We start from the raw sequence: 19311 nt of genomic DNA on the forward strand, positions 1-19311 counted from the left end.
CTCGTATGGACCCTGCCTCCAAGGCTAGACTAAGTATTACTCTATTTGAAGTATCGCCCTATGACAAATTGAACTCCAACGAAGTGATCTTCATTACAGTAGACTCTCTTATAACGCATATCTCATATAACGTATATTATAACCCTCATATAACGTAAATTCCACATAACGTAAAGAATTTATGTGAAATTTTTACTTCGTACTTTGTAAAACATTCCATATATCGTAAAGTTGTCGATGCAAACCAATAAGATTGCAGTTATGGTACAGCCAACAAATTAAATAGTTAAGTCTAGTTGTTCCTTTCTGTATGGGCAAAGGGGTGCGTTTGGTAAGATCTTTGAATGGATTAGGCAATTGACATTTATTTTACTGTTCGTATAAAGTACCGTAAATTCCCTATAACGCAAATGTTCCTTGAATGGATTATTTACGTGGTAGGAGAGCGCCTACTGTATTTATATTTCTGTCTTCTCTATACTTTGCAAACTTAAAACAGTCCAAATTGTGGCAATAAATGTCTCCTTGATGTGAAGTGAAGTTTTTTGCAGGGTTATTACTTTGTTACTTTGAGGGTTATCGATTCAATCAGCACCAAACCAACCACTGTAGAGGCAAAGTCACTGGACCCCTAAAACTTTGCTGGTTTCCCCCTTTTCAGACTACGAAAACTCTATTCCCCTATTCTATCAGGCTTCATTTTGCTTCCAATCTGCATACTTCTTCATATTTTGTCATTTCTGCATTTCACAGCACCAAATATTAAGTATCACAGCATTTAGTAGTTTAACCATCTTTATAAAGGTCTGGTCAGCATCTTATTGGTGAAAAGGAAGGGGAAATTCCCCAAAATTATAGAAAGTATGATGAAACTACAAATGATAAAACAGTACGCAATGTAATAAACACCCAGTTTATTAACAACAAACAACAATATGCAGCATATAACTATTATGCACAGCTTTGCGAATACAATGTATCAACAAAAATTTATAAATAAAGACCAGAATTCTCCGCTGAAAAAGAAAATAATTCCCCACCATTTGGGAACCAATGATCTAGAAGGAGGAATAGAGTTTGAAAAGAAAATTGTTTTTCTCTGACAAGTTTATTATGTTGCAAGATTTGAATCTCTTTGTGTTTTAGGCGTTTCACATTGCGTTCCAGAAAAGTTTCATATTGCGTTCCAGAAAAGTTTCACATTGCGTTCCAGAAAAGTTTCACATTGCGTTCCAGAAAAGTTTCACATTGCGTTTCAGAAAAGTTTGCAATAACTTTCCTCAAATTTCTGCAATTTTTTTTACTCATATGAAGTCTCTGTTCCCATTCTAGGTTGTGAGGGTCGTGACCAGGGAAATCAATCCTAAGCCATTCTGTTCAAATGCATGGTGCAAGTTCTATGAACTCTTGTCTACACTGAGGCTATTGGATGACTTGGACAAGTCTGTTCCATTTCAGAGTGTGCATCTTTGTGAAGCTCCTGGTGGATTCATATGTGCGCTAAACCATTTTGTCCAATCAGGTAGTAGACTCATTGTATTTATCCAATCAGGTGGTAGGCTCATTGTATTTGTCCAATCAGATGGTAGGCTCATTGTATTCGTTCAATGAAAATGTCAAAGCTAGAAATGAATGAGATAAATGAAAGTACAGTGGAATCTCGGTTCTCGAACGCTTCAGTTCTTGACCAACTCGGTTTTCGACCAAAAAATTTGGGATTTGTTTGTCTCGGATCTGGACCATAAATTTGGTTCTCGACCAAATCGGGACATGCGCATTTGATTTAAACCTTCGGAACAGCTTCGGAAACAGCATGTTTATAAGTTTAACGACGTTGTTATGAACCGCTTTCGGAAGGTTCTCAAAAAAGGGAGAAGTTTCGCGTCATTAATTCTTTACCAAAAGAAGCCATCTGGGAGGACATCGCCTCTACTGAAGAGATTTTCTAGGAACACCACTCCTCCAGTCGAGTTACCCTACATTGTTTTGGAGGAGGATTATTCTTCAAAGATGTGAAGTAAACGCGCCATTGCTGTTTATATTTTCTTTTTTCTACGATTTTTGATGTAACAGATCTGTTGCATTTTTTTTGCTGTTTCATTATTAATTTCTGTGATTTTTGGTATTTTATCGTAACCTTTAATGTTTTGGAGGTTTTAAGAGCATAGCATACGAAACGTTTACTTTTTGTTTTCTTCTTTCATCATCCTAGATAGAAAATCTTTTATTAAAGTTGATCACGATCTATATCTATCCATTTTTATTTATAGTATGCAGTATACAGTACAGTTTATGGTGTGAAACGTTAAAAAATACTTTACCGAGGTTGTTAAATCGACTTGGAACGGATTAAAACTAACATTAATTCTAATGGGAAAACTTGTTTCGGATCTCGAACAACTTGGTGTTCGACCAACCTTCTGGCATGGATTGTGTTCGAGAATCGAGGTTCCACTGGCGAATGAAAGTTCTAACCAGTTGGAATAAACTCCAACTGGTTATAATCAAAGATTTGCAGCTTTACACTTACATTTGAGAGTTAAAAAGGTTTTTGTTTCTCATCAGCTTTCTGATGGTTTATCGGTCAATTTTTAAAGCTATTTTCTACTAAATTTTGGTTATGTTGTTGCGACAGTAAGTCAACTAGCACCTCTATTCACAAGTCAACTAGCACCTCTATTCACAAGTCAACTAGCACCTCTATTCACAAGTCAACCAGCACCTCTATTCACAAGTCAACTAGCACCTCTATTCACAAGTCAACTAGCATCTCTATTCACAAGTCAACTAGCACCTCTATTCACAAGTCAACTAGCACCTCTATTCACAAGTCAACTAGCATCTCTATTCACAAGTCAACTAGCACCTCTATTCACAAGTCCACTAGCACCTCTATTCACAAGTCAACCAGCACCTCTATTCACAAGTCAACTAGCACCTCTATTCACAAGTCAACTAGCATCTCTATTTACAAGTCAACTAGCACCTCTATTCACAAGTCAACTAGCACCTCTATTCACAAGTCAACTAGCACCTCTATTTACAAGTCAACTAGCACCTCTATTCACAAGTCAACCAGCACCTCTATTTACAAGTCAACTAGCACCTCTATTCACAAGTCAACTAGCATCTCTATTCACAAGTCAACTAGCACCTCTATTCACAAGTCAACTAGCATCTCTATTCACAAGTCAACTAGCACCTCTATTCACAAGTCAACTAGCACCTCTATTCACAAGTCAACTAGCATCTCTATTCACAAGTCAACTAGCACCTCTATTCACAAGTCAACTAGCACCTCTATTCACAAGTCAACTAGCACCTCTATTCACAAGTCAACTAGCACCTCTATTCACAAGTCAACTAGCACCTCTATTTACAAGTCAACTAGCACCTCTATTCACAAGTCAACCAGCACCTCTATTCACAAGTCAACTAGCACCTCTATTTACAAGTCAACTAGCACCTCTATTCACAAGTCAACCAGCACCTCTATTTACAAGTCAACTAGCACCTCTATTCACAAGTCAACTAGCATCTCTATTCACAAGTCAACTAGCACCTCTATTCACAAGTCAACTAGCATCTCTATTCACAAGTCAACTAGCACCTCTATTCACAAGTCAACTAGCACCTCTATTCACAAGTCAACTAGCATCTCTATTCACAAGTCAACTAGCACCTCTATTCACAAGTCAACTAGCACCTCTATTCACAAGTCAACTAGCACCTCTATTCACAAGTCAACTAGCACCTCTATTCACAAGTCAACTAGCACCTCTATTTACAAGTCAACTAGCACCTCTATTCACAAGTCAACCAGCACCTCTATTCACAAGTCAACTAGCACCTCTATTTACAAGTCAACTAGCACCTCTATTCACAAGTCAACCAGCACCTCTATTTACAAGTCAACTAGCACCTCTATTCACAAGTCAACCAGCACCTCTATTTACAAGTCAACTAGCACCTCTATTTACAAGTCAACTAGCACCTCTATTCACAAGTCAACTAGCACCTCTATTCACAAGTCAACTAGCACCTCTATTTACAAGTCAACTAGCACCTCTATTCACAAGTCAACTAGCACCTCTATTCACAAGTCAACTAGCATCTCTATTCACAAGTCAACTAGCACCTCTATTCACAAGTCAACTAGCATCTCTATTCACAAGTCAACCAGCACCTCTATTCACAAGTCAACCAGCACCTCTATTCACAAGTCAACTAGCACCTCTATTTACAAGTCAACTAGCACCTCTATTTACAAGTCAACCAGCACCTCTATTCACAAGTCAACTAGCACCTCTATTCACAAGTCAACTAGCACCTCTATTCACAAGTCAACTAGCATCTCTATTCACAAGTCAACTAGCACCTCTATTCACAAGTCAACTAGCATCTCTATTCACAAGTCAACTAGCACCTCTATTCACAAGTCAACTAGCACCTCTATTCACAAGTCAACTAGCATCTCTATTCACAAGTCAACTAGCACCTCTATTCACAAGTCAACTAGCATCTCTATTCACAAGTCAACTAGCACCTCTATTCACAAGTCAACTAGCACCTCTATTCACAAGTCAACTAGCATCTCTATTCACAAGTCAACTAGCACCTCTATTCACAAGTCAACTAGCACCTCTATTCACAAGTCAACTAGCACCTCTATTCACAAGTCAACTAGCACCTCTATTCACAAGTCAACTAGCACCTCTATTCACAAGTCAACTAGCACCTCTATTCACAAGTCAACCAGCACCTCTATTCACAAGTCAACTAGCACCTCTATTTACAAGTCAACTAGCACCTCTATTCACAAGTCAACCAGCACCTCTATTTACAAGTCAACTAGCACCTCTATTCACAAGTCAACCAGCACCTCTATTTACAAGTCAACTAGCACCTCTATTTACAAGTCAACTAGCACCTCTATTCACAAGTCAACTAGCACCTCTATTCACAAGTCAACTAGCACCTCTATTTACAAGTCAACTAGCACCTCTATTCACAAGTCAACTAGCACCTCTATTTACAAGTCAACTAGCATCTCTATTCACAAGTCAACTAGCACCTCTATTCACAAGTCAACTAGCATCTCTATTCACAAGTCAACCAGCACCTCTATTCACAAGTCAACTAGCACCTCTATTCACAAGTCAACTAGCATCTCTATTCACAAGTCAACTAGCACCTCTATTCACAAGTCAACTAGCATCTCTATTCACAAGTCAACCAGCACCTCTATTCACAAGTCAACCAGCACCTCTATTCACAAGTCAACTAGCACCTCTATTTACAAGTCAACTAGCATCTCTATTCACAAGTCAACTAGCACCTCTATTCACAAGTCAACTAGCATCTCTATTCACAAGTCAACTAGCACCTCTATTCACAAGTCAACTAGCACCTCTATTCACAAGTCAACTAGCACCTCTATTTACAAGTCAACTAGCACCTCTATTCACAAGTCAACTAGCACCTCTATTCACAAGTCAACTAGCATCTCTATTCACAAGTCAACTAGCACCTCTATTCACAAGTCAACTAGCATCTCTATTCACAAGTCAACTAGCACCTCTATTCACAAGTCAACTAGCATCTCTATTCACAAGTCAACCAGCACCTCTATTCACAAGTCAACTAGCACCTCTATTCACAAGTCAACTAGCATCTCTATTCACAAGTCAACTAGCACCTCTATTCACAAGTCAACTAGCATCTCTATTCACAAGTCAACCAGCACCTCTATTCACAAGTCAACCAGCACCTCTATTCACAAGTCAACTAGCATCTCTATTCACAAGTCAACCAGCACCTCTATTCACAAGTCAACTAGCACCTCTATTCACAAGTCAACTAGCATCTCTATTCACAAGTCAACTAGCACCTCTATTCACAAGTCAACTAGCATCTCTATTCACAAGTCAACCAGCACCTCTATTCACAAGTCAACTAGCACCTCTATTCACAAGTCAACTAGCATCTCTATTCACAAGTCAACTAGCACCTCTATTCACAAGTCAACTAGCATCTCTATTCACAAGTCAACCAGCACCTCTATTCACAAGTCAACTAGCACCTCTATTCACAAGTCAACTAGCACCTCTATTCACAAGTCAACTAGCACCTCTATTTACAAGTCAACTAGCACCTCTATTCACAAGTCAACTAGCACCTCTATTCACAAGTCAACTAGCATCTCTATTCACAAGTCAACTAGCACCTCTATTCACAAGTCAACTAGCATCTCTATTCACAAGTCAACCAGCACCTCTATTCACAAGTCAACTAGCACCTCTATTCACAAGTCAACTAGCATCTCTATTCACAAGTCAACTAGCACCTCTATTCACAAGTCAACTAGCATCTCTATTCACAAGTCAACCAGCACCTCTATTCACAAGTCAACCAGCACCTCTATTCACAAGTCAACTAGCACCTCTATTTACAAGTCAACTAGCATCTCTATTCACAAGTCAACTAGCACCTCTATTCACAAGTCAACTAGCATCTCTATTCACAAGTCAACTAGCACCTCTATTCACAAGTCAACTAGCACCTCTATTCACAAGTCAACTAGCACCTCTATTTACAAGTCAACTAGCACCTCTATTCACAAGTCAACTAGCACCTCTATTCACAAGTCAACTAGCATCTCTATTCACAAGTCAACTAGCACCTCTATTCACAAGTCAACTAGCATCTCTATTCACAAGTCAACCAGCACCTCTATTCACAAGTCAACCAGCACCTCTATTCACAAGTCAACTAGCACCTCTATTTACAAGTCAACTAGCACCTCTATTCACAAGTCAACTAGCACCTCTATTCACAAGTCAACTAGCACCTCTATTCACAAGTCAACTAGCACCTCTATTCACAAGTCAACTAGCACCTCTATTTACAAGTCAACCAGCACCTCTATTCACAAGTCAACTAGCATCTCTATTCACAAGTCAACTAGCACCTCTATTCACAAGTCAACTAGCACCTCTATTCACAAGTCAACTAGCACCTCTATTCACAAGTCAACTAGCACCTCTATTTACAAGTCAACTAGCACCTCTATTTACAAGTCAACTAGCACCTCTATTCACAAGTCAACCAGCACCTCTATTCACAAGTCAACTAGCATCTCTATTCACAAGTCAACTAGCACCTCTATTCACAAGTCAACTAGCACCTCTATTCACAAGTCAACTAGCACCTCTATTCACAAGTCAACCAGCACCTCTATTCACAAGTCAACTAGCACCTCTATTCACAAGTCAACTAGCATCTCTATTCACAAGTCAACTAGCACCTCTATTCACAAGTCAACTAGCACTTCTATTCACAAGTCAACCAGCACCTCTATTCACAAGTCAACTAGCACCTCTATTCACAAGTCAACCAGCACCTCTATTCACAAGTCAACTAGCACCTCTATTCACAAGTCAACTAGCACCTCTATTCACAAGTCAACTAGCACCTCTATTCACAAGTCAACTAGCACCTCTATTCACAAGTCAACTAGCACCTCTATTCACAAGTCAACCAGCACCTCTATTCACAAGTCAACTAGCACCTCTATTCACAAGTCAACTAGCACCTCTATTCACAAGTCAACCAGCACCTCTATTCACAAGTCAACTAGCACCTCTATTCACAAGTCAACTAGCACCTCTATTCACAAGTCAACTAGCACCTCTATTCACAAGTCAACTAGCACCTCTATTCACAAGTCAACTAGCACCTCTATTCACAAGTCAACTAGCACCTCTATTCACAAGTCAACTAGCACCTCTATTCACAAGTCAACTAGCATCTCTATTTACAAGTCAACTAGCATCTCTATTTACAAGTCAACCAGCACCTCTATTCACAAGTCAACCAGCACCTCTATTCACAAGTCAACCAGCATCTCTATTCACAAGTCAACTAGCACCTCTATTCACAAGTCAACTAGCACCTCTATTCACAAGTCAACTAGCACCTCTATTCACAAGTCAACTAGCACCTCTATTCACAAGTCAACTAGCATCTCTATTTACAAGTCAACTAGCACCTCTATTTACAAGTCAACCAGCACCTCTATTCACAAGTCAACTAGCACCTCTATTCACAAGTCAACTAGCACCTCTATTCACAAGTCAACTAGCACCTCTATTCACAAGTCAACTAGCATCTCTATTCACAAGTCAACTAGCATCTCTATTTACAAGTCAACTAGCACCTCTATTTACAAGTCAACTAGCACCTCTATTCACAAGTCAACTAGCACCTCTATTCACAAGTCAACTAGCACCTCTATTCACAAGTCAACTAGCACCTCTATTCACAAGTCAACTAGCACCTCTATTTACAAGTCAACCAGCACCTCTATTTACAAGTCAACCAGCACCTCTATTCACAAGTCAACTAGCACCTCTATTTACAAGTCAACCAGCACCTCTATTCACAAGTCAACTAGCACCTCTATTCACAAGTCAACTAGCACCTCTATTCACAAGTCAACTAGCATCTCTATTCACAAGTCAACTAGCATCTCTATTTACAAGTCAACCAGCACCTCTATTCACAAGTCAACCAGCACCTCTATTCACAAGTCAACCAGCACCTCTATTCACAAGTCAACTAGCACCTCTATTCACAAGTCAACTAGCACCTCTATTCACAAGTCAACTAGCATCTCTATTTACAAGTCAACCAGCACCTCTATTCACAAGTCAACCAGCACCTCTATTCACAAGTCAACCAGCACCTCTATTCACAAGTCAACTAGCACCTCTATTCACAAGTCAACTAGCACCTCTATTCACAAGTCAACTAGCACCTCTATTCACAAGTCAACTAGCACCTCTATTCACAAGTCAACTAGCACCTCTATTCACAAGTCAACTAGCACCTCTATTCACAAGTCAACTAGCACCTCTATTCACAAGTCAACCAGCACCTCTATTCACAAGTCAACTAGCACCTCTATTCACAAGTCAACTAGCACCTCTATTCACAAGTCAACCAGCACCTCTATTCACAAGTCAACTAGCACCTCTATTCACAAGTCAACTAGCACCTCTATTCACAAGTCAACTAGCATCTCTATTTACAAGTCAACCAGCACCTCTATTCACAAGTCAACTAGCACCTCTATTTACAAGTCAACTAGCACCTCTATTCACAAGTCAACTAGCATCTCTATTCACAAGTCAACTAGCACCTCTATTCACAAGTCAACTAGCACCTCTATTTACAAGTCAACTAGCACCTCTATTCACAAGTCAACCAGCACCTCTATTCACAAGTCAACCAGCACCTCTATTCACAAGTCAACTAGCACCTCTATTTACAAGTCAACTAGCACCTCTATTTACAAGTCAACCAGCACCTCTATTCACAAGTCAACTAGCACCTCTATTCACAAGTCAACTAGCACCTCTATTCACAAGTCAACTAGCACCTCTATTCACAAGTCAACTAGCACCTCTATTCACAAGTCAACTAGCACCTCTATTCACAAGTCAACCAGCACCTCTATTCACAAGTCAACCAGCACCTCTATTCACAAGTCAACTAGCACCTCTATTTACAAGTCAACTAGCACCTCTATTCACAAGTCAACTAGCACCTCTATTCACAAGTCAACCAGCACCTCTATTCACAAGTCAACTAGCATCTCTATTCACAAGTCAACTAGCACCTCTATTCACAAGTCAACTAGCACCTCTATTTACAAGTCAACTAGCACCTCTATTCACAAGTCAACTAGCACCTCTATTCACAAGTCAACTAGCATCTCTATTCACAAGTCAACTAGCACCTCTATTTACAAGTCAACTAGCACCTCTATTCACAAGTCAACTAGCACCTCTATCCACAAGTCAACTAGCATCTCTATTCACAAGTCAACTAGCACCTCTATTTACAAGTCAACTAGCACCTCTATTCACAAGTCAACTAGCACCTCTATTCACAAGTCAACTAGCACCTCTATTTACAAGTCAACTAGCACCTCTATTCACAAGTCAACTAGCACCTCTATTCACAAGTCAACTAGCATCTCTATTCACAAGTCAACTAGCACCTCTATTTACAAGTCAACTAGCACCTCTATTCACAAGTCAACTAGCACCTCTATTCACAAGTCAACTAGCACCTCTATTTACAAGTCAACTAGCACCTCTATTCACAAGTCAACTAGCACCTCTATTCACAAGTCAACCAGCACCTCTATTCACAAGTCAACTAGCACCTCTATTCACAAGTCAACTAGCATCTCTATTCACAAGTCAACTAGCACCTCTATTCACAAGTCAACTAGCACCTCTATTTACAAGTCAACTAGCACCTCTATTCACAAGTCAACTAGCATCTCTATTCACAAGTCAACTAGCACCTCTATTCACAAGTCAACTAGCATCTCTATTCACAAGTCAACCAGCACCTCTATTCACAAGTCAACCAGCACCTCTATTCACAAGTCAACTAGCACCTCTATTTACAAGTCAACTAGCACCTCTATTCACAAGTCAACTAGCACCTCTATTCACAAGTCAACTAGCACCTCTATTCACAAGTCAACCAGCACCTCTATTCACAAGTCAACCAGCACCTCTATTCACAAGTCAACTAGCACCTCTATTTACAAGTCAACTAGCATCTCTATTCACAAGTCAACTAGCATCTCTATTCACAAGTCAACTAGCATCTCTATTCACAAGTCAACTAGCATCTCTATTCACAAGTCAACTAGCACCTCTATTCACAAGTCAACTAGCACCTCTATTCACAAGTCAACTAGCACCTCTATTCACAAGTCAACTAGCACCTCTATTTACAAGTCAACTAGCACCTCTATTCACAAGTCAACTAGCACCTCTATTCACAAGTCAACTAGCACCTCTATTTACAAGTCAACTAGCACCTCTATTTACAAGTCAACTAGCACCTCTATTCACAAGTCAACTAGCACCTCTATTCACAAGTCAACTAGCATCTCTATTCACAAGTCAACTAGCACCTCTATTTACAAGTCAACTAGCACCTCTATTCACAAGTCAACTAGCACCTCTATTCACAAGTCAACTAGCACCTCTATTTACAAGTCAACTAGCACCTCTATTCACAAGTCAACTAGCACCTCTATTCACAAGTCAACCAGCACCTCTATTCACAAGTCAACTAGCACCTCTATTCACAAGTCAACTAGCATCTCTATTCACAAGTCAACTAGCACCTCTATTCACAAGTCAACTAGCACCTCTATTCACAAGTCAACTAGCACCTCTATTCACAAGTCAACCAGCATCTCTATTCACAAGTCAACTAGCATCTCTATTCACAAGTCAACTAGCACCTCTATTCACAAGTCAACTAGCACCTCTATTCACAAGTCAACTAGCACCTCTATTCACAAGTCAACTAGCACCTCTATTCACAAGTCAACTAGCACCTCTATTTACAAGTCAACTAGCACCTCTATTCACAAGTCAACTAGCATCTCTATTCACAAGTCAACTAGCATCTCTATTCACAAGTCAACTAGCACCTCTATTTACAAGTCAACTAGCACCTCTATTCACAAGTCAACTAGCACCTCTATTCACAAGTCAACTAGCACCTCTATTTACAAGTCAACTAGCACCTCTATTTACAAGTCAACTAGCACCTCTATTCACAAGTCAACTAGCACCTCTATTCACAAGTCAACTAGCACCTCTATTTACAAGTCAACTAGCACCTCTATTCACAAGTCAACCAGCACCTCTATTCACAAGTCAACTAGCACCTCTATTCACAAGTCAACTAGCATCTCTATTCACAAGTCAACTAGCACCTCTATTCACAAGTCAACTAGCACCTCTATTCACAAGTCAACTAGCACCTCTATTCACAAGTCAACCAGCATCTCTATTCACAAGTCAACTAGCATCTCTATTCACAAGTCAACTAGCACCTCTATTTACAAGTCAACTAGCACCTCTATTCACAAGTCAACCAGCACCTCTATTCACAAGTCAACCAGCACCTCTATTCACAAGTCAACTAGCACCTCTATTTACAAGTCAACTAGCACCTCTATTCACAAGTCAACTAGCACCTCTATTCACAAGTCAACTAGCACCTCTATTTACAAGTCAACTAGCACCTCTATTCACAAGTCAACTAGCACCTCTATTCACAAGTCAACTAGCATCTCTATTCACAAGTCAACTAGCACCTCTATTCACAAGTCAACTAGCATCTCTATTCACAAGTCAACCAGCACCTCTATTCACAAGTCAACCAGCACCTCTATTCACAAGTCAACTAGCACCTCTATTTACAAGTCAACTAGCACCTCTATTTACAAGTCAACCAGCACCTCTATTCACAAGTCAACTAGCACCTCTATTCACAAGTCAACTAGCATCTCTATTCACAAGTCAACTAGCACCTCTATTCACAAGTCAACTAGCACTTCTATTCACAAGTCAACCAGCACCTCTATTCACAAGTCAACTAGCACCTCTATTCACAAGTCAACTAGCACCTCTATTCACAAGTCAACCAGCACCTCTATTCACAAGTCAACTAGCACCTCTATTCACAAGTCAACTAGCACCTCTATTCACAAGTCAACCAGCACCTCTATTCACAAGTCAACTAGCACCTCTATTCACAAGTCAACTAGCACCTCTATTCACAAGTCAACTAGCATCTCTATTCACAAGTCAACTAGCACCTCTATTCACAAGTCAACTAGCACCTCTATTCACAAGTCAACTAGCACCTCTATTCACAAGTCAACTAGCACCTCTATTCACAAGTCAACTAGCAACTCTATTCAAACAGAGTTATGACAGCTACAAACACTAATTTTTAAAAACGTCGGGTAGCCTCTATTAACAAGTGTAATTTATAAGACAACTTATATGGCTATATGTGTTATGAGAGCCACACCAGTGTTTTGATGTATTTTTGGCACCTTTCTCGATTTTCCATAATGCCTCCAGGCTCATTCTGCTTGCAGTAATCAATAGTCAAATTTGTAACCAGTTTAGAGTATTGTAACTGCTGAATGTTGAGAGATTTCAAATGCGGCAAGAATCAGATGTGTAGTGAAAAGGACAGGTTTTTTATGTTAATTTGACTAAAAAATGTCTAAAACAAGCTGGTAAAAACTGAAAATGAGAAGGATTAATGAGTTACGTAAGAATGCTAGTAAAATAAAAGAAGTATTACATGAAGTGAAACTGACTACTGAAAGTGAAACTGACAGTGAATACAAACCAACAACTTTGCAGATTAATCTTTGACATGAAAACTTTTGAGTAAACATACCTTTTGGGTTCTGTATACGGAGGAGCTATAATATATACTTGTTGAGCGATAAATAACTTTAGAATGCGAGCATATGATGACCCTGAACTATGCAACCAGCCAAATAGGATGACAACGCATTCAACGAAACGCATAGGCTGCCAAACGAGTATCCAATATGGTAGCTGATTTGAGAGTCTGGTAGGAGAGGCTTTTATATGACAGCAGTTGGTGCTTGTTGTTTGTTACTGTACCAGGATAATAGAATAGCATCTTTACAAAACAGGAATGGTGCGTCTTGCTTCCTTTCAAGATGAACCATCAGACCCATGAGCCAAATTACGAATGATCAGCCAATATTAAACGTGGACCTATAAACCATCTTGTTGCTATAATATACTATAACAGACAATTTTCATAGCTGTTCAGGCTTCGTGTAGTACAAAGAGTAGAGATAGCATGAACAACTCTGTGATATAAATACTTGTCTGCTTTTTCATAGCGCTCGTGAGAATGAAAGAGGACCCCATCTTTAATTTTGTTATTTTGGCACAGTAATTTACTGTAGTTTGTCATATATTAATCATCCATTAACAAAACTGGTAACCTAAATACTAATACAGTGAAACCTCAACTTACGAAAGACTACATACAAAAACTTCAAGTTACTAAATGTCTTCTGGTAGAAATTTTGCTTCGATTTACAAAAGAGTTTTCGAGATGCGGCAGGTCTTTCATATTTTAGCCTGTTTGTTTCGTATTCTGACACATTTCCTTCCCATAAAATTTAATTAATGCAATACAATTTTCAAAAGTTAGTAAACAATGATTGTTTTGGTTTTTGTATAATGTGGAGTTATCATACGTGACATAAAGTGTAGGACAGCATTAGTTAAAGCACATAAATTACATAATTTTTTTATTATATATATTTTAATACATCAGAGTCTTGGCTTTCGAATACCATCCGTTTTATTTATTTTTTTACCTTATTTATTAAATAACTGAACCTACCGATTGTACAGATTCCTTCTACACTGGTGCTGACCTCTTCCTAGGCTTAACTCGTCTAGCATAGGAAACGTTTTTTTTTACTAAAAACGGTTGTTGTTCATACGACTTCTGAAGTAATAGTTGTATAGCAAGTAGTAAATTCCGTTGCTGTTTTGTAATATAGAGGAAAATTAATATTATTAATAATAAAATAAATTCTGATGAGGTATCTTGGTTGAGTTAGTGCAACAAGTGTACAAAGCTTGAATTAAAAAGTGACTGTTACCCGAGAGAGTCTACTATAGCAAGTTCTATTTTGAGGAGTGCATTGCTAGTCTTGAAAAAATCGATAAAGTGCAATTCCGAATTGTTGGAATGTTAGGGTGCGAGTTCGTCGGCAGAGGTCAACTGCGAATCCATTTGAAGCGAGGAAACCCGGTGAATAATTGATCAACCTCGTATCACTATCCGTAGAATATTCAAATGTGCCATTAGAACGTGGAAGTTCCCATTTAGCCTCAAACATTGAATACTTATTATCCTGTGACTCCATTTAGATTATTCAATGAAAAATCTATGAATTTAATTTCTTTTGTCTGCTGGAAGCATTTGTTTCTAGTGAGGTTTGCTAGTCACTTCGTTTTTTCAAATGAGGGCAATACAGTGGACACTCCAATACAGTGAACACGCCTATAATGTAAATAATCCGTTCCGAGAAGGTTTACGTTATAAGGATTTTGCATTATACAAACAGTAAAATACCTAGGCCTACATGTAAATTGCCTAATTCGTTCCAAGGTCATTCTAAGCTCACCCCTTGGCCCTTCATAAAGAGAAAACTAAACTTAACATTTTAATTTAATGACAGTACAGTAGTAGTATTTAATGACAGTACAATAGTAGTATTTAATGACAGTACAGTAGTAGTATTTAATGACAGTACAGTAGTAGTATTTAATGACAGTACAGTAGTAGTATTTAATGACAGTACAGTAGTAGTATTTAATGACAGTACAGTAGTAGTATTTAATGACAGTACAGTAGTAGTATTTAATGACAGTACAGTAGTAGTATTTAATGACAGTACAGTAGTAGTATTTAATGACAGTACAGTACAGTAGTAGTATTTAATGACAGTACAGTAGTAGTATTTAATGACAGTACAGTACAGTAGTAGTATTTAATGACAGTACAGTAGTAGTATTTAATGACAGTACAGTAGTAGTATTTAATGACAGTACAGTAGTAGTATTTAATGACAGTACAGTAGTAGTATTTAATGACAGTACAGTAGTAGTATTTAATGACAGTACAGTACAGTAGTAGTATTTAATGACAGTACAGTAGTAGTATTTAATGACAGTACAGTAGTAGTATTTAATGACAGTACAGTAGTAGTATTGGTTTTTATCGGCATCCTTTCTTTTTTTCTTATCACTCGGTTTATGGTCCATGACTACAGTAAAATTACGATAAGTTAAGGAGACACACCTCCAATGTCAATTTACAATTTACATTGATTTTTCTTATTTTTTTCTAGACAGCAATGTCACTTCTTCAAAGAAAAAATAGTAAAACATTTTATATGGCAAAAATAGAGCCAAACAAAAATATGGTAGCTATAAGTATATAGCTTTGTTATAGACATAGTATAATAGACATAGTTTGTCCATCTGTGTATCCATCGACATGGTTCAAGGTTAGCATAAAAGATACTTTTTGACGAGACTACAACTCATGACATTCAGGTATATCGACACTGTAACACCTGCACTAATCAATCGTCTTCAATTATTTTTAGGTAATTTTTCAGCTACTTTTTCTCTGTGCTTTATGGACATGCCTGGCAATCTCTCACAACGAGCTAGACTGCCAGGGAACTTGTATTTATAATAGACATAGTTATAGACATAGTATAATAGACATAGTTATAGACATAGTATAATAGACATAGTTATAGACATAGTATAATAGACATAGTTATAGACATAGTGTAATAGACATAGTTATAGACATAGTATAGTAGACATAGTTATAGACATAGTATAATAGACATAGTTATAGACATAGTATAATAGACATAGTTATAGACATGGTATAATAGACATACTTATAGACATAGTATAATAGACATAGTTATAGACATAGTATAATAGACATAGTATAATAGACATAGTTATAGACATAGTATAATAGACATAGTTATAGACATAGTATAATAGACATAGTTATAGACATAGTATAATAGACATAGTTATAGACATAGTGTAATAGACATAGTTATAGACATAGTATAATAGACATAGTTATAGACATAGTGTAATAGACATAGTTATAGACATAGTATAGTAGACATAGTTATAGACATAGTATAATAGACATAGTTATAGACATAGTGTAATAGACATAGTTATAGACATAGTATAATAGACATAGTTATAGACATAGTGTAATAGACATAGTTATAGACATAGTATAGTAGACATAGTTATAGACATAGTATAATAGACATAGTTATAGACATAGTATAATAGACATAGTTATAGACATGGTATAATAGACATACTTATAGACATAGTATAATAGACATAGTTATAGACATAGTATAATAGACATAGTTATAGACATAGTATAATAGACATAGTATAATAGACATAGTTATAGACATAGTATAATAGACATAGTATAATAGACATAGTTATAGACATAGTATAATAGACATAGTTATAGACATAGTATAATAGACATAGTATAATAGACATAGTTATAGACATAGTATAATAGACATAGTTATAGACATAGTATAATAGACATAGTATAATAGACATAGTATAATAGACATAACTATATATATAACTATACAACCCTATATGACCCTATATATAACCCTATATTTTTTCTCCCAGATGCCGCAAAGAGAAAGCGATATTTTAAAGACTAACTATGAGATTTTTGTTATTCAAATTTAACTTGAGAACTTGCACTGACTTGACACTCCGTTATATGGAATTTGTTACATAGTATGAAGGAAAATCTTTACATTCTGTATTGTGTGAAATTTACGTTATAGGAGTTATACGTTATGGGATTGTCTACTGTACATGTATTTTGTAGTTTTAACTAGTGAAGTACCACCTTTTGCTTGTCTCCATCTATCCTCGATAGCCTTATTCTTGCGGAATGTTATTGATAGAAATGGCGCACTTTTATGCAATCCTTGTGGCATGTCTACAGAGGGTTTTTGATAAGCATGTCTCTTTCACTAGAGTACAGGGGGCTCAAGCACCACTGGCTGGCCAACACCCTCAATCCTTATCATGAGAAATGCAGGCTAGGACAGATGATTCCTGATGATAGGTATGTGCGCTTAAATATAGCACTTTAATTTTTATAATCTGGAACATCTAAGGCTAATATCGTGAAAGAGCTAAGGCTAGCACTGTGAAACAAACAAAACACTCCAATAGTAGATGTAAGCCGCAGACTGTAAATTATTTCAAATTACGATGTAGGGCCTTTAGTGCCGTGTCAGTCCACTCTAAGAACCGTTATAAAAAATATTAGCCTAGATTTGACAAGAGTTTTATTATCAGCTATGCCTTGTTACGCCCCTTCAAGACAAACTGGTGCTAATTGCATCATTTAATGTCATTTCAACGTATAAATTTGATGTCAGAAAGTAATATTTCCTCCCTAACACATGACCGTTTCAACGTATAAATTTGATATCAGGAAGTAATATTTCCTCTCTAACACATGACCGTTTCAATGTATAAATTTGATGTCAGAAAGTAATATTTCCCCACTAACACATGACCGTTTCAACGTATAATTTTGATGTCAGAAAGTAATATTTCCCCACTAACACATGACCGTTTCAACGTATAATTTTGATGTCAGAAAGTAATATTTCCTCTCTAACACTTGACCGTTTCAACGTATGAATTTGATGTCAGAAAGTAATATTTCCTCCCTAACACATGACCGTTTCAACGTATAAATTTGATATCAGGAAGTAATATTTCCTCTCTAACACATGACCGTTTTAAAGTATAAATTTGATGTCAGAAAGTAATATTTGTTATGTGGGTAAAAAATGTTATTATGAGAATCGCCAGATTTCGGAAACTCCTATAAAGATTAGACTGAAAATACACTTTAGCATGTAATTTGACAAAATATTTCTTTATTTTCATATTCTTCACATTATATTCTATCAGAAAGTGTACAATATAATAAATATTAGCATAAAAATCAAGGTTTTTTTGGTCATTGAGGAGATGATGGCAATTTATTCAATGCCTCATTCAGTTTTTATTGCTCTTCTCTGTATAAAGGTAAAACAAATTGCAAAATGCTCTTAAAGTAAAGTGAAACAATTTTTGTTACAGTTTGAATATAATTCACAAGCATGTTAATCTTCAAGTACCAGTTTTGTAAAGCGTGTTGGCTCGGTTTAAACCAAGGGTTTAAACCGAGCAGTTTAAACCAGCTGAAAAAACCGGTTTTTTATAGTTTTTTGGTTTTTTCATTATTTTTTGTGAAAAACATAATATTTTAAACTCCTAGTAGTTCTTGCACGGTATAATTGCAATTACAGTCAAACATGTATAACTCGAACTTCACGGGACCGAGCGAAAGTGTTCGAGTTATCAGAGCATTCAAGTTATCAGAGCACTGTAACAAGTCTATGTATTTATTTATTTATTAGTAGATACATGCACATATACAAACTATAATAGAAATCAAAAGCATAAATGGCTTGTTTCAAATTAAATGCTTCTAATGTAAAATTTAAAACTTTTTTATCAAAAAGCATAGGAGATTTTTTTATCACTTGAGATTGTTTTGTTGTTTGAGGTGATGTTATTGCCAGGACGTTTTTTTAGATTAAAATTGGCAAAACTTGATCGTTGTTGAAATGCTCAGAAGAAAAGACATCTTTTTCTTTGTCAAGAGCGTTTTAACCGAGATCAATTTTGCCGATTTTTCTTGAAGTTTATGCGAAGGTCACCTCACTTTTCCATGCTTCCG

At 37.2% G+C, this 19311-nt stretch overlaps 1 protein-coding gene across 1 annotated transcript in view; it reads left to right on the plus strand.

The window, feature by feature from the left end:
* The first annotated feature begins 310 nt into the window (after positions 1 to 310).
* The window catches only part of LOC137397278 (cap-specific mRNA (nucleoside-2'-O-)-methyltransferase 2-like), a 53252-nt gene continuing 34251 nt past the window's right edge, over positions 311 to 19311 (plus strand). Inside the window, exons 1-3 of the mRNA XM_068083567.1 lie at positions 311 to 331; positions 1333 to 1522; positions 17544 to 17634. Coding sequence (XP_067939668.1) covers positions 311 to 331; positions 1333 to 1522; positions 17544 to 17634 — 302 coding nt within the window. The remainder of the gene's footprint in view (positions 332 to 1332; positions 1523 to 17543; positions 17635 to 19311) is intronic.

The sequence above is a fragment of the Watersipora subatra genome, chromosome 5 (genome assembly GCF_963576615.1).
Source record: "Watersipora subatra chromosome 5, tzWatSuba1.1, whole genome shotgun sequence".
NCBI classification, from domain to species: Eukaryota; Metazoa; Bryozoa; class Gymnolaemata; order Cheilostomatida; family Watersiporidae; genus Watersipora; species Watersipora subatra.